Source organism: Bufo gargarizans, chromosome 2 (assembly GCF_014858855.1).
Source record: "Bufo gargarizans isolate SCDJY-AF-19 chromosome 2, ASM1485885v1, whole genome shotgun sequence".
NCBI lineage: Eukaryota > Metazoa > Chordata > Amphibia > Anura > Bufonidae > Bufo > Bufo gargarizans.
The window spans coordinates 330,118,023-330,134,721 of record NC_058081.1 but is presented as its reverse complement, the minus strand read 5'-3'; the positions used below and the strand labels follow the sequence as shown (position 1 = coordinate 330,134,721).

At 49.6% G+C, this 16,699-nt stretch overlaps 1 protein-coding gene across 3 annotated transcripts in view; it reads right to left on the bottom strand.

Moving 5' to 3' along the window:
* The window catches only part of MON2 (MON2 homolog, regulator of endosome-to-Golgi trafficking), a 118,693-nt gene extending 107,947 nt beyond the window's left edge, over positions 1 to 10,746 (bottom strand). For 2 of the 3 annotated variants that reach the window (XM_044280556.1, XM_044280557.1), the window contains exon 1: positions 10,444 to 10,746. In XM_044280556.1, the coding sequence (XP_044136491.1) occupies positions 10,444 to 10,557 (114 nt within the window). In that variant the 5' untranslated portion in view covers positions 10,558 to 10,746. The remainder of the gene's footprint in view (positions 1 to 10,443) is intronic. The other variant, XM_044280558.1, reaches the window with a different exon arrangement.
* Between the last annotated feature and the right edge of the window lie 5,953 nt (positions 10,747 to 16,699).

The following is a 16,699-nucleotide window of genomic DNA, read 5'->3' as shown; positions in this document are numbered from 1 at the left end:
GTTTGCACCTTCGTATTTCTCCTTGATGCGAACAGGTCTATTGTAGGAAGCCCCCATCTTTGGGTTAGCATATTGAAGACCTCTGGGTTCAGTGCCCACTCTGTATGATCTACTACCTGTCTGCTCAAAAAGTCCGCTTCTAGATTCAGGGATCCCTTCAGGTGCATTGCTGAGATGGACTTTAGTTCCTTTTCTGCAAAGGAGAAGATCTCCTCTGAGATACTCTGGAGTCTTCTTGATCGAGTACCCCCTTGGTGTTTTAGGTAGGAGACCACAGTCACGTTGTCCGATAGGACTTTCATGTGCTGACTTCGTATCAATTGCTTGGCGGCGAGAAGGGCTTCTCTTACTGCATACAGCTCTCTGAAATTTGAAGACTGAGCAGATATCAGACGCTTCCACGTTCCTTGGAAATAGGTTCTGTCGATTTTTGCTCCCCAACCGGACTGGCTGGCGTCCGTGAAGACGGTAATTGACGGTGATCTGATCCATGGGACTCCCTGGGACAGATTCCTCTCCTTCGTCCACCATGAGAGGGACCTCTTTACTAATCCTGGGATTGGGAGCTTGGAGTCCAGAGAACCCTTCTTCTTGTTCCAGTGGGACAATAGCCAGGTCTGAATCACACGGCAGTGAGCCTGTGCCCACTCGACAGAGGGTATACAGGAGGTTAGGAGGCCGATTAGGCTCATTGCTTCCCTCACTGAGCATTTTTTCCCGCGTTGGAAGTGCCTCACCTTGTTTATCAGGGACTGGATTTTGCTCTGCGGAAGAAAGGTTGACTGGATTACGGAGTCTAGAGTAACTCCCAGAAATCTCACCTTCTGGGATGGAACCAACATTGACTTGGGTTCGTTCACTATCCAACCTAGTTGAGATAGGCGGGACAGAAATACTTCCAGGTCCGACAGCAGGAGATCTTTTGAGTCCGCTACGACTAGGAAATCGTCCAGATATGGCACTATATTTAATCCCTCCTGTCTGAGAGGGGCTATCATCTCTATCACAAGTTTGGTGAAGAGCCTTGGAGCGGCTGAAATCCCGAAGGGCAGTACTATAAACTGGAAATGACGAATCCGATTGGAAGGGTCTAAGATAGCAAATCTTAGAAACCTCTGGTGATCTGGGTGAATGGGGACGTGCAGATAGGCGTCTTTCAGGTCGATCGAGCACATAAATGCCCCTAGCTTTATCAACGGTACTAAGGATTTGAGAGACTCCATCTTGAACTTCCTGTAAAGAATAAACTTGTTCAGTTGTTTTAAGTTTATGATGGTCCGGAAGTCTCCTTCCTTTTTCCTTACTAAGAATAGGGTTGAATAGTACCCTTGACCCCTCTGAGATGCGGGGACCGGGATTACAGCACCCTTCTTCACCAAGTCCTGGACTCCTTGAAAGATATTTAGGTTGGAAAGTCTGGTAGGCAACCTCGTGATGACGAATCTTGCAGGGGGGAGAGAGGTGAACTCGATCCTGTAAACTTGCTGAATGATGTCCAGGGCCCAGGGATTCCTTGATGTTAATGACCATGGACCCAGGAAATCCTTCAGTCTCCCCCCTACAACTGCGTCATTGTTTGTCCTCGGATTTGGATTGGGGCTTGAGAAGGAAGCCCTTTCCTCTACCCCCTTTGGGATAAGACCAGCGGCCTGACTTGCCTTTCCCTCTAACAGACTTGTTCTGTCCGCCGTAGGACCGAAAGGACTGGTTCTTCCTAAAGGACCTTTCCTCTGGGAATCCCTTTTTCTTGTCGGCCGCCTTCTCAAGTATCTCGTCTAGGACCGGTCCGAATACATATTCTCCTGAAAAGGGGATGGATATCAACTTTAGCTTAGATATTCTGTCGCCCGACCAGGACTTCATCCACAAAGTCCGACGAGCCGCATTGGAAAGCCCTGCCTCCCTAGCACAGAATCTGATAGACTCAGCAGATGCATCTGCCAAGAACCCTGTAGCTGATTTGAGTAGCGGTATGGACTGCAGGATTTCTTCCCCGGAGGTCTTTCTGCTTAGGTGGTTCTCAAGTTCCCCTAACCACAGGTACATAGACCTGGCTACCGACGTTGCCGCAATGTTGGTCTTGATGTTAAACATGGAGGCCTCCCAAGCTTTCCTTAAAAGGGCATCTGCCTTCCGCTCCATGGCGTCCTTCAATTGGGCAGCATCCTCAAACGGCAGGGCAGTTTTTTTGTTAACCTTTGCCACCTGCACGTCAACTTTAGGGGTCCCGTCAAACAGCTTAGACTGAGAGGGGTCGAATAATAAACGATTTTTAAACTCTTTGGAAATCCCCAATCGTTTCTCAGGTTCTGACCATTCCTCCAGAATCATTTGTCTAATTTGCTCGTTTATGGGGAAGACCCTGGATTTTTTCACCTTGAGTCCCCCAAACATTTCGTCCTGAATAGAAACGGACCTAGGGGTCTCTTCAATCCCCATTGTTGCTCTGACTGCTTTTAGCAAGTCATTCATCTCCTCCGAGGAAAAATAAAACTTCCTATTATTTTCGTATATCTCCCCCTCAGAGAGAGATGGATCATCCTCCCACTGCGTGGAAGTAGAAGCTTTATCGCCTGCATCCTCGGATCCGGAGGAAATAACCCTGGAACACGGACGCTTGCGAGAAGGCTCGTCCTGGGGATCAGACGGAGCAACTCTAGCGGCCCGAATTTCTTCCTGAACCACTGATCTGATATTTTCCATAAGGGACGACTGTTCCTGCTGGATTACATCAGAAATACATGCTTTACAAAGCTTCTTTCCATATTCGTCAGGCAGTTTCCTTGCACAAGAGATGCAGCGAGGAGGTTTTTTAAACTTGTTTTGTGCCTCTTTAGCCTGAAACAGATATGGAAATAGCGGTATCAGAAAATAAGGCTTTGGCAAAAAAAGAATATCGTGCCATAAAATAAGCGGATCCCATAGGGATACTTACAGGAGGCAGAGGGGGAGCATCCAGCTCCATAACAGTTTGAACCTCAGGACCTGACATTTCTGTAAGGTAAAATGCAGCTGCAGTACTCACAGACCTCAGATCAGCGTCCTATGGCAGCTCCCGCCTTTTATTCAAACCGCTCTGCTCCTGCGCTTTACTTCCGGGTTGCGGCCGAACCCGGAAGTGACGTCACCGACGTCGGCGTGCGCACACGCCGGCCGCTACCAGCCCGACCCACAGGGGAGGAGGAGGAAGAAGATTGCGGCCCGGGAGCAGGCTCCAGACCAGCCGGAGCGAGTCCTCCCGATACCCCCCAGCCCAGCATGAGCACGCGGCCGCCGGCGGACTGGGGGAGCTCCGACGAGCCTCAGGTAACCAGGAGGCCCCTGGAGACAGCGAAAAAATAACAAAACAAAATCCTATCTTCATCTCCCTGCCGCCGCGGGGAGACTCTTCTCTGACCCTGGCCACAGTGGGGACAGGAACACTGAGGTGCGGTGGTGGGAGGGGCAATTTAACCTCTTCTCTGTTTCCTGCCCCCACAGAGGTCATGGGTCAATCTCCTTGTGGCCGTCATGGTGATGATATGGGAAAATGAAGATTTAAGAAAAATAAGCAGATAACTAAGACAGATAAAGCAAGTCCTTACATATAACAGTCAGGGATAGCTGCTGGAAGTCTCCATCTATGATGAGGACAGGAGCTTCTTCAGATACCTGTACATGATGTGGATTACCTGCAGTTTTTCCACGTGGATTCTCGTGCAGAAAAACCGCAGCACTAGAGCTCATGGATGCGAATATGTTTTTGTCTGTGGACCCATTCACTTCAATGCGGCCATAAAAGAGGCGGACTGCACTCCATGGGATGTCCGCATCCGTATAACCATTCCGGGGCAACTGCAAAATTATAGAACTATTCTTGTTGGCATAACGGACAAGGATCAGACTGTTCTACTAGAGGCCGGTTGTTCTGTTCCGCAAAATGCTGATTGCACGCGGTCAGTGCTTGGGTTTTTGAGAGCGGAAAACAGCCAATGGTCCTGTGCATAAGTCCTAATACAGAACCAGCAAAGTGAATGTGATTTTATTTTTTTTTTCGTGGAAATTGACCTGCTGTATGGATTTAGAAATCTGCAGCATGTCAGTTGTTTGTGTGATTCTTCTGTGCAGATTTCACCCTTTTCAATGCAAGGTGAGATCTGCGGAAAATCCGCACCAATTACCGCAAGTTACACAAGCAATTTATGGTGTGGATTTTGTGCGGACTCTCAATATTTTTCTGTCCACTTTGCTGGGGTGGATGCACATGCTCAGTTCTATCCTGGAACTGCCGCCTGTGACAGTAAGGCCTGGGCTACACCGCGACTTTCTGTAGCGCTACAGATTGATTATAATAATCCCAGTTCTAGCAGTAGTCCAAATACATGCACTTGAGTGGAAAGAGGGCTGCGTCTGTCACCCAACAGTTACAATCAATCAGTGGCACTATGAAAAGTCACAGTGTAGGCAGGCCTTACAGGGAGAGAGTGGCAGCGGAAAGGACACACTCCATAAGCTGTGACAGGGAGAAAGCTGCATCAGAAAGGACGTGCCCCTTAAAAAAGGACAATCCGCCCGAGCTGTCAGCTTGATATAAATCTAGCAGAGCAATGAACGGGGAGATCTCTGGATCCATGTGAGGTACAGGGCTGGTTCTAGCTGTGCTATGAAGAGATTGTCATGGACTACCGTATATGATGTCTGATTTTCATTTGTTAATCACGGGGAAACCCTTTAAAAAAAAAAAAAAAAAAAGCCAAAAGCAAGCAAATCGGAAATTTGGACACTTTCCTCAAGGATCTTTTAGCTAGGCTGATCAGCAAGCCCTACTGCTAGCTTCCCATGGCAACTGGCGTGAATGCTTTCCGCTATGGAATGACTTCTCTTATAAAGCAGAAGAATTGGGAACTTGTTCTCCTCCTCAAACACCCCATAGACTTCCTTAATTACTAGTACCAGCCTCTACGATTACACACAAGTAACTGTGCCCATCAGCTGTTTGAAGGGGCAGTGGCACTCCTTCTGCTTCAAAATTAGCGTTGTGTTCTCTCACTTGTAGAATCGGCGCAGTGCAATTACAGCCAATCATCCCATTCAAGTGAGGGGCGAGCCGTTGTAATTACACTGTGCCGTCACAGCAAAGTAGACAGCGCCGCTGCCCTTCGAACAGCTGGCGAGCGGGGGTGCCGTGAGGTGGACCCCCACCCATCTGATATTGATGACCTGTCCTGGGGATAGGTCATCAGTATCTTTGCAGTGCACAACCCCTGACTTACTATTGTCTTGCTGTATAATATACGCCCATCCCGGACAGGCTGGGATTTTGCACAGTGGCCGCAGTGCAGTACAGTATCATGTGGCAGAAAACCACGTAAAACGCACAGTGGAGCACATCATTTTCCATGCATTACCTGAACTTACGGAGAAACTGCAGCAATTAACAGTAAGTCCGCTCCGGTTTTGCGGAATTGTTATCTGCCTCATGGTGCTATAAGGATGTCCCTCCGTAATGCTATGGATGATCAGTGCATACAGCACATGGATGTGGGGGTCCAGTACAGATTTTGTACTGGGGCTGGGAGCTTCTAGGAGGAAAGACCGTTGGGGTTGTCTTAAGGAGATAATCCCTTTACCTGTAGTGGCACGTAGCAACCTAGTAACCTTGCCTAGAAAAAGCAGGAACCAATCAAGATGTGTGAAAGCAGGACGCACGCGGCCGGTATCCGTGTTTTCCGGACCACAAAACGCATACGGTGGTGTGCAGGAGGCCTTACTCACAATGCTCAACAGAGCACCACACAAGGTCATCCTCTGCCACTCATCCTGGGATATCCCAGACCAGGTGGGAAGGTAAGGAAGGACACCTCTGCATGTCAGTCCACTGGCCTTTCAGCATCTTGTTAGGCCCTGCTCACACTGGTATCATGGCTTCTATCCATAAGGGAGGGAAGACAGATCCTGCCTGGTACAGGTCAGTTCTCCGATACTTATAAGATGCCATGTATACTGCTGACCACTACTCAATTCTTGCCGTCAAATATCACAGAAGCCCTGATGGAAAGGGACAATCTGTGGTGTGAACAGAGACGACATGCTAGATTTCGTTTTCCCTGATCAGACTAGTGTAGCGTGCTGCGGTAGTCTATCCGGTAAAAAGATGGAGGCAACAACAGAAGAACCTATACTCACCTGACAAGTCTGCTGCTCCCATCACCCACATGGCCACCGTGACCTCAGTGCCGTACGGCTGCAGTGATTGCACAGCAAGCAAAGACTGGCGGGGGACACCAGTGCATTTATATGGGGAATATGGCTTCTTTTGCTATTTTATGCCAGAAACGTGACAGCCCAATGGGTAAGGACTGATCATAATGGATCACTGGGGATCCACTGTTAGAAGAAGATCCAGTAAAAATATTACATCTACATGTATATTTGTAATAAGTGACAAAAGCTCCCACCTCCGGATAGGAAATCGCTCTCTCTTTTTTATGCTGCATTTCTACATTTCCTATTGAATAGAAGTAGAAAACCGGCTAAGGGTCCATTCACACGTCCGCAAATGGGTCGCATCCGTTCCGCAATTTTGCTGAACGGGCGTGGACCTATTCATTCTCTATGGGGACGGAATAGATGCGGACAGCACACAGTGTGCTGTCCGCATCTGCGGAGCGCGGCCCCAATCTTCCAGTCCGCAGCACCGCAAAAGATAGAACATGTCATATTCTTGTCCGCAGCCGCGGACAAGAGTAGGCATTTCTATAGAGGGTGTCGGCCGGGTGTGTTGCGCATCCGCAATTTGCGGGTCCGCAACACACCACGGACGTGTGAATGGACCCTAAAGAACAGACTAGACCAGCCCCAGGCGAAATAGGACAAGAGCAAGAAACAAGGATACAGCAGTCACTGACACCATCGCCAAAAGACTGGGATTAAAGGGGTATTCTGATTAGGATAGGGGATAACCATTAGATCGTGGAGGCCCTACTGCTGGGACCCCCATCGATCATGAGAACGGGGGCCACATACCCCATGGAGCTGCACTCCGTTATCTCCGATGCTCCCATAGAAATTAATGGAGCATTTTCAACCAGCTGCTATGTCCACTTCCATGAGGTATGTGATTGGTGGGGGTCCCATTGGTAGGACCCCCACAGATCTAATAGTTATTCCCTATCCCATGGATAGGAGATACCTTTCTCTAACTGGACTCTTACTGGTATCGTACTATTTTATGATGTGGTCAGTTCACATCTGACCGCAGGTCTCCGTACTGAATGGTTCCGTATACGGAACGCATAAAACGGCCCATAAATGGAAAAAAAACGGTCGTGTGAAAAAGGCCTAAAGAGGACCTTTCACCGGTTTTGACTTTTCAGAATCAGTACCTGGCGCTGTAGAGCGCGTTTACTAGATGTCATAGGGCACTTTTTTTTAGATCCGTTGCTCCATTTTGCTGCTGTGCCCCCCGTTCTGTTTTGGCGCCCTGTATGCTAATCAATAGCATTGGTACAGGGAGGAAGAGACTGCTGCGTTTCTCAGGGGGGGGTCTCCTTCTCCCTGGCTGTGGCGCTGTGATTAGACAGCTCATAGCCAGTGAGGAGACACCCAGCAGTCTCTTCCTCCCTGAACCAATGCTATTGATTAGCATACAGGGCGCCAAAACAGAACAGGGGGGCACAGCGCCACAACGGAGCAGCGAATAAAAAAATAATAATTGATGTATCACATCTAGTAAATGTGCCCTACAGAGCCAGGTACTGATTTTGAAAAGTAAAAAACCAGTGAAAAGTCCTCTTTCTTTAGTCAATGGGGAAACTGTTGGTGAGTTCTGAATCAGTGGCAGTAGCTGTGCAAACATCTCATGAAGACCACTCCTGCATTTAGGAGCGCCTCCTGTTCCGACGAGTCGTCGTACTGCATGGTGAGCCATTCATCTTAAAGCGGCTGTGCCAAGTTTGCACGTTATCCCCTATCCACTAACTTATTGCAGGGGGTCCGACCGCTGGGCCCCCAAACGATCCCAAGAACAGGGCTCCCACTGATCTGATTGAGTAGAAGGGCAGACATTCTACATGGGACTGCCGCAGACAGCCGTGTATAGCGCTCGGCTATTTCAGGTGGTCCAATGGAAAATGCCCGACCTGTCAGGAAAATGAGACCCACGTTCTTGGGATTGTTGGGGGCAGGGATGCACCGGGTTACAAAGTATCAGTCATTTTTAAATACGCTGATGCCCAGTTTGGTTCGATACTGACATTGTCAATATTATAATACTAGCGCCTCCTACGGGAGGCATCGCACACGCATCAGGCGCCTCCTACGGGAGGCATCGCACACGCATCAGGCGCCTCCTACGGGAGGCATCGCACACGCATCAGGCGCCTCCTACGGGAGGCATTGCACACGCATCAGGCGCCTCCTACGGGAGGCATTGCACACGCATCAGGCGCCTCCTACGGGAGGCATCGCACACATCAGAGGCCATCGCACACATCAGGCGCCTCATACGGGAGGCATCGCACACATCAGGCGCCTCATACGGGAGGCATCGCACACATCAGGCGCCTCATACGGGAGGCATCGCACACATCAGGCGCCTCATACGGGAGGCATCGCACACATCAGGCGCCTCATACGGGAGGCATCGCACACATCAGGCGCCTCATACGGGAGGCATCGCACACATCAGGCGCCTCATACGGGAGGCATCGCACACATCAGGCGCCTCATACGGGAGGCATCGCACACATCAGGCGCCTCATACGGGAGGCATCGCACACATCAGGCGCCTCATACGGGAGGCATCGCACACATCAGGCGCCTCATACGGGAGGCATCGCACACATCAGGCGCCTCATACGGGAGGCATCGCACACATCAGGCGCCTCATACGGGAGGCATCGCACACATCAGGCGCCTCATACGGGAGGCATCGCACACATCAGGCGCCTCATACGGGAGGCATCGCACACATCAGGCGCCTCATACGGGAGGCATCGCACACATCAGGCGCCTCATACGGGAGGCATCGCACACATCAGGCGCCTCATACGGGAGGCATCGCACACATCAGGCGCCTCATACGGGAGGCATCGCACACATCAGGCGCCTCATACGGGAGGCATCGCACACATCAGGCGCCTCATACGGGAGGCATCGCACACATCAGGCGCCTCATACGGGAGGCATCGCACACATCAGGCGCCTCATACGGGAGGCATCGCACACATCAGGCGCCTCATACGGGAGGCATCGCACACATCAGGCGCCTCATACGGGAGGCATCGCACACATCAGGCGCCTCATACGGGAGGCATCGCACACATCAGGCGCCTCATACGGGAGGCATCGCACACATCAGGCGCCTCATACGGGAGGCATCGCACACATCAGGCGCCTCATACGGGAGGCATCGCACACATCAGGCGCCTCATACGGGAGGCATCGCACACATCAGGCGCCTCATACAGGAGGCATCGCACAAATCAGGCGCCTCATACAGGAGGCATCGCACACATCAGGCGCCTCATACAGGAGGCATCGCACACATCAGGCGCCTCATACAGGAGGCATCGCACACATCAGGCGCCTCATACAGGAGGCATCGCACACATCAGGCGCCTCCTACAGGAGGCATCGCACACATCAGGCGCCTCCTACAGGAGGCATCGCACACATCAGGCGCCTCCTACAGGAGGCATCGCACACATCAGGCGCCTCCTACAGGAGGCATCGCACACATCAGGCGCCTCCTACAGGAGGCATCGCACACATCAGGCGCCTCCTACAGGAGGCATCGCACACATCAGGCGCCTCCTACAGGAGGCATCGCACACATCAGGCGCCTCATACAGGAGGCATCGCACACATCAGACGCCTCATACAGGAGGCATCGCACACATCAGACGCCTCATACAGGAGGCATCGCACACATCAGACGCCTCATACAGGAGGCATCGCACACATCAGACGCCTCATACAGGAGGCATCGCACACATCAGGCGCCTCCTACAGGAGGCATCGCACACATCAGGCGCCTCATACAGGAGGCATCGCACACATCAGGCGCCTCATACAGGAGGCATCGCACACATCAGGCGCCTCATACAGGAGGCATCGCACACATCAGGCGCCTCATACAGGAGGCATCGCACACATCAGGCGCCTCATACAGGAGGCATCGCACACATCAGGCGCCTCATACAGGAGGCATCGCACACATCAGGGGCCTCATACAGGAGGCATCGCACACATCAGGGGCCTCATACAGGAGGCATCGCACACATCAGGCGCCTCATACAGGAGGCATCGCACACATCAGGCGCCTCATACAGGAGGCATCGCACACATCAGACGTGGTAGAAGAGCACTGGCATCAATGATTAGTAATGGCAGGGTGGCACAGAGATACTTGTGCCAAGAGGCTGCTGTAAGATGATTGGACTGAGGTCTCCTCGCTCTTACCTCTTTCACAGGAGGGAACTTCTTCTTGCACTCCATGGAGAGACCCCGCAGGTCACTCTGCATGTTCTCCAGGAGCTTCTTGATGGCCTCGGGACTGCTGGTGGAGGAGGACATGTTTGCAGTTTGCGCCGCGGTAGAGCAGAGGAGAAGCGGGACTAGGGGCTGGTGCGGAGCAGGCAGCCACCCTTCCGTACGGGCTCCTAGAACATGTCCCCGGCTGAGAACAGAGCTGTCAGCCCTCCAGCTCGGCCATCAGCCGGACTCCCAGAATCCCTCGCTCTCCGCACTGACACGTAACAGCCGCTTCCGTAAACACAATCTGGGAGAACATCCGCGCAGGCGCAGTGTGGCATTCCCGCAGCGTCGTCAGCGTGGCTCACACTCCGCACTGTGACAGGACGTGCAGTGCACCCTGCATACGTCATATGTTATAAAGTATCTGCCACACAATGTTCATGTGGCACTGGCAGTAAAACATTATCAGTACTTGTGTGTATAGTCTGCATGGTGAACAGTCACTTCTGATCCATAGACACTTCCTGTAACATTATTTGTCTGTACTGTTAGTGCTAGACGCTGCATCATCGACAAAACACAGGTCAGGGACACAAAGTACATTGCACTCCTTAGGCCTCATGCACGCAAACGTATTTTTGGTCCGCATTCGATCCATATATTTTCTGACCAATTCACTTTAATTGGGCTGCAACACCGTGTGTTGTCCGCTTCCACATGTATGTTTCGCAGCCCCGCAAAAAAAATGGAACATGTCCTATTCTTATCCGTTTTACGGACAAGGATAGGACGGTTCTATTAGGCGCCGCCCATTTCGTTCTACAAAATGTGGAATGCATGCAGCCAGTATCCGTATTTTGCACATTCACAATTTGCAGTGTGCATGAGCCCTTATATTGTACTGTTTAGGGTACATCCAGGGTCGGTGCAACCATATAGGCGAACTAGGCATTTGCCTAGGGCGCCAGCCTGGTGTGCTCCCCCTGACTGGGGCTGCAGCCCTGGGCAAGCGGCTCTTGAGCCGCCCCCAGCGCCGTTACAGGGGGGCCAGGAGGTGGAGGTCCTTCTTAAATATGGCAGAGCAGGCATCTGCTTACCCTGATGGCAGGTGCCTGCTCTGCCAGTAAATTACCGGAGGAGAGGAGGCGGGCGGCAAGGAGGCTGTTCTAGCAGCTCCCCACTCCTCTCTTGCGCGCCCTCTGTGATGCCGGAATATGACGTCATTCCGGCCCCGGCATAATAAACGGCACGCTGAAGGACTGAGGAGCTGCAGCACACTGGACCCCAGGGAGGTGAGTGTTTAAGTGTTTGACTGAGTGAGAGTCTGCCTGTGTATTTATGTCAGTGAGTGAGTGTATGTATGTCTGTCTTTCTGTCAGTAAATGTATGTGTGTCTGTCATTGAGTGTATGTCAGTGAGTGTGGATGTCTGTCGGTCAGTAAGTGTCTGTGTGTTTGTCAATGAGTGAGTGTATGTATGTCAGTGAGTGAGTGTCTGTCAGTGAGTTTTTGTGTGTGTGTTTCAGTGGGTAGGTGTATGTCTGTCAGTGAGATTTTGCGTGTGTGTGTTTCAGTGGGTAGGTGTATGTCTGTCAGTGAGTGCATGTGTGTCTGTCAGTGAGTGCATGTATGTGTGTGTTTCAGTGGGTAGGTTTATGTCTGTCAGTGAGTGTGTGTGTCTGTCAGTGAGTTTCTGTGTACATCATTCAGTGAGTGTCTGAGTGCGTGTCTGTCTGTCAGTGAATCTATGTGTACGTCATTCAGTGAGTGTCTGAGTGCGTGTCTGTCTGTCTGTCAGTGAGTGCATGTGTGTCTGTCAGTGAGTGCATGTATGTGTGTGTTTCAGTGGGTAGGTTTATGTCTGTCAGTGAGTGTGTGTGTGTCTGTCAGTGAGTTTCTGTGTACATCATTCAGTGAGTGTCTGAGTGCGTGTCTGTCTGTCTGTCAGTGAGTGAATGACATGAGGGGGCAGCAAAATGGATCTTTGCCTAGGGCGGCAGAAATCCTTGCACCGCCCCGGGGTACATCAACAGGGGACGTGTACCCTGAGGATTTGTGTGTGGCAAATTTGCAGTGTTTACAGTCCCAGAAAAGTGGATGAGCTTTTAAGAAATCTGATCTACAGTCTGTAAAAAACATCCAGAGTCTAATTTGACCTACAGTATGGATTTTAATATGCTTCATGTCAATTTATTCTGCAGATTTCCACTGTGAATTTCACCCCTTTCACTGCAGAGGGTAAAGGGTACCTGCACACGATGGGAAATACATATGCTTCGGCGTAATATAGTACCAGCAAAGTGTAAAATAAATCTCATGTAAACTGCAGATTGTTTCCATGCAGAAATTGACCTGCCTCCAGTCTCCTTGGGTATGATGCCACATGGTTTGCACACCTGGATTTAGGAATTTTCTGCCATTCTCTGCAGATTCTCTCAAGTAGAGATGGCCTTGCGGTTCGCCCAGCAGTCGTTTCGCGGCGAACTTTGCGTGTTCGCGATTCGCTGAACATGCGAACATATGGAGAAATTTGTGCCCGCCATATTCTTTTACATTGTGAAGAACTTTGACCCATGACACATCCATTAGGTGGTACAGGACAGCCAATTGAGACGTTTCCACACATGGACATACCCCCTACCTTATAAATAAACCCGATCTGGCCGCCATTTTACATTCAGTGTTTTTCCAGTGTAGGGAGAGGTTGCTTTGTGGAGCGGGGACAGAATGTTAGGGACACCAAACACTAGCTAATAGGGCCACAAAAGGACTGGTATAGGTGTGCTATCGATAGGTGTGATACACAGAGGGGTGCGATATACTTAAAATATACTTTTATAATGAGTCAAAAACACATAGATCTATAAAGTGATCACCTGGAAGTCAGGGGCCTAGGGGATAGGGGTTTACTAGGGCCATTTTTATATAGGGTAAGGTTCCGGACGGGGTCGCTCTTAGGGTGGGTGGCCTGTGGTTAGGCTATCAGGGCCAGAATAGTACCTCCTGTAGGGCAATATCAGAGACAGTTCTTTGCCCACCCTGTCCTTTAATACCACATCATTATCTAGCCCAGGGATAGATGTTTTTTGCTTTCCCTCCGGGATTCATGGATGTGCACTGGAACCCCCCCGGATTGTGGTAGGACATGTGGTTTCTGATTTAGTGCCGCCGAGCACCTGATTTAGTGCGGCCGAGCACTTGTTATTGCCTATCACATTTATGCTTTTTGCTTTTCATTTTGAGGGATATCTTTTCCATTCACACGTCCGCAAAATGAGTCCGCATCCGTTCTGCAATTTTGCGGAACAGGTGCAGACCCATTCATTTTCAATAGGGCCAGAATGTGCTGTCCGCATCTGCATATGCGGATCCGCACTTCCGCATCCGTGCTTTCGTTTCTGCCAAAAAATAGAACATGTCCTATTCTTGTCCGCAATTGCAGACAAGATTAGGCATTTTCTATTATAGTGCTGGCAATATGCGGTCCACAAATTGCGGAATGCACATTGCCGGTGTCCGTGTTTTGCGGATCCGCAAAACATTTACGGACGTGTGAATGGACCCCCATAGTAACATTATTAAAGGTTATGTTTTATCTTTATGTATATTCTAATGCAGGCATGCCCAACCTGCGGCCCTCCATCTGTTATAAAACTACAACTTCCACAATGCCCTGCTGTAGGCTGATAGCTGTAGACTGTTCAGGCATGCTGGGAGTTGTAGTTTTGCAACAGCTGGAGGGCTGCAGGTTGAGCATGCCTGTTCTAATGGATTGCCTTCCTTGTGCAATGTTATAATATACTTTCTAACATAGAAAGTATATTATAGTGCATTTGTATTGTGCAGCAGTTGTGTGCGGTTCTGCAGGTATATAGAGTGACAAGCGTTATTGGTACAAATGTCTACTGGTGTGATATACCAGTCGCCACCCCAAAAAACTGATTGAAGCGGGGTGTTATATACCAATATACTTTCTTTATAGTTCATTTGGGTACTGTATAGCGCATTTGCACATGTGCGTGAAAATTATATTGCCAATATATCGCATTAAAAAAAATGATTAATGGAGATCGCAAATTCGAATAATACATCTGGTATGTCACGGTCCATGTTGTGGGACTATTTGTGCACGTCTAGTAATTATTTCTTGGCTGCAAATATGAGCTGAAGGTTTGTCAGGTTCGCCTGCCATTAAAATGAATGGGACCCGCCGCGAACTTGCGGTTCGCGAACATTTGATCGCGTTCGCTAACCGCCCCGGCAGATATTCGCCCCTGTCAGGTTGGATGGAGTCGGTGGACAGCCATTGTTCGATTGGGTTCAAGCCAGGGCCAATCAAGGACTGTCCCTAAGCCACTTCTGTCTTGCCTGTCATTGTCTTGATGGAAGGTGAATCTTCACCTCAGTCTGAGGTCCAGAGCACTCTGGATCAGGTTTTCATCTTGAATATCTCAGTACCTTGCTCGATGCAGCTTTCCTTCAACTGTGACCATTCTCCCTGTCCCAGGGGCTAAAAAACACAGCATGATGCTGCCACCACCATGCTTCACTGTAGGGATGGTATTGGGCAGGTGATGAGCAGTGCCTGGTTTTCTCCAGACATGACAATTATAATTAAGACAAAAAAGTGCCATCTGGATTTCATCTCATAGTCTGTCCTTTAGGTGCTTTTTTTCTTTGCAAACTCCAGGCAGACTATCATGTGACCGAAGAGAATCTGTCTGCCACAAAAGCCAAGATAGGCGAGTGCTGCAGTGACGGGACACAGGATCTTTGGAGCGCAACCAGATTGACCATTGAGTTCATAGTCACCTCTCTCCCCAAGACACTTCTCCCCTAATTACTTAATTTGGTGTCCTGGCCAGCTCTAGGAAGAGGCCTGGTTGGTCCAAACTTCTTCCCTTTAAGAATTCTGGAGACCACTTTGCTCTTATGAACGTCCAGTGCGGCTGAATTTTCTTTGTACCCTTCTCCAGACCTGTGCCTCTACACCAACATGTCTGTGAGCTCTACAGGCAGTTCTTTCCTACTAATGTTTTTGCTCTGATGTGCATTGTCAGCTGTGAGACCTTAATATATAATCAGAGGTGTGTCTTTCCAAATCATGTCTAATCAACTTTTACCAAGGGTGGACTCCAATCAAGATGTAGAAACATCTGAATATGATCAAGAGAAATGGGAGGCCCCAGATCTAAAAAATTAAAGGTACAGCTACATTTGTCGCAGCAATGTAGCTCAACATTTTTTATGATGGTCAATGGTATCAAAATGCGAGAAGCAGCAACTGTGACACAAAAATCCATCCAAGTTGGATTTTTGTGCGACTGTCACATTGCAGTCGCAGCACGTCGCAGTGCGACACCATTGACTATCATTGCAAAAAATGTCACGCAACACCGCTGTAGCCCTAGCCTAAGTGGCAAACCAAAGGGTTTGAATGCTTCTTTCAACGCAATTTTTTTTCCCTTTTACACATGGCTTGTAATGCTGCCATAAATTCCTACTCCACTGTCTAGAGAGATATAGAGAGAAGGACAGACAAATAAATAAAAGGTGTCTGGGCCGCTTCACCTGCTTCTCTATGAGACCAATACATGGCCACTGAGGGGAAGGGGAGGAGGCCGGAGGCTACTGAGCGTGTTAGTCCACCTGTGAATGCAGGAGGAGGTGGACATGGAGGATGAGCTACCAGAGGGAAAATGTACATAACAAAAGATATATATATATATTATTGAATGGATGTCCGCATGGCCCCATACTAATTAATGGGTCAATGTGCTGCCAATAAACAATAATATGGTTATAAAGAAAAAAAACCGTTGTCTGCATAAGCCTCTAAATGACAGCAAGGTTCCTAATGAATTTTACCATGTATAAATCTTAAACACTGCGAGGAATCGCTAAAGTATATTGAAAAAATGCTATAGCTGAAGAGGTTCTCCTAGACGTGGAACCCTTTTTGATATTTCCAGGCAGGGATAAAAAATAAAAAAACTCACCTGTCACTGGTGCTCCTATTCCACCACTTCTGGTGCCTGCTGGACGGAAAGTGCGATGTGCCGTTTACATGCACATTAATGCTGCCTACCAGTCAATAGCCTCAGCGGCGACATGTGCAGGCACAGCACGTAACTGTTACCACCACTGAGACCATTGATTGGCTGTCAGCAGTGATGTGCATGTAGACAGCATGTCACACTTCCAGTCCACGAGGGACCAGAAGCAGTGGAGAAGGGAGACTG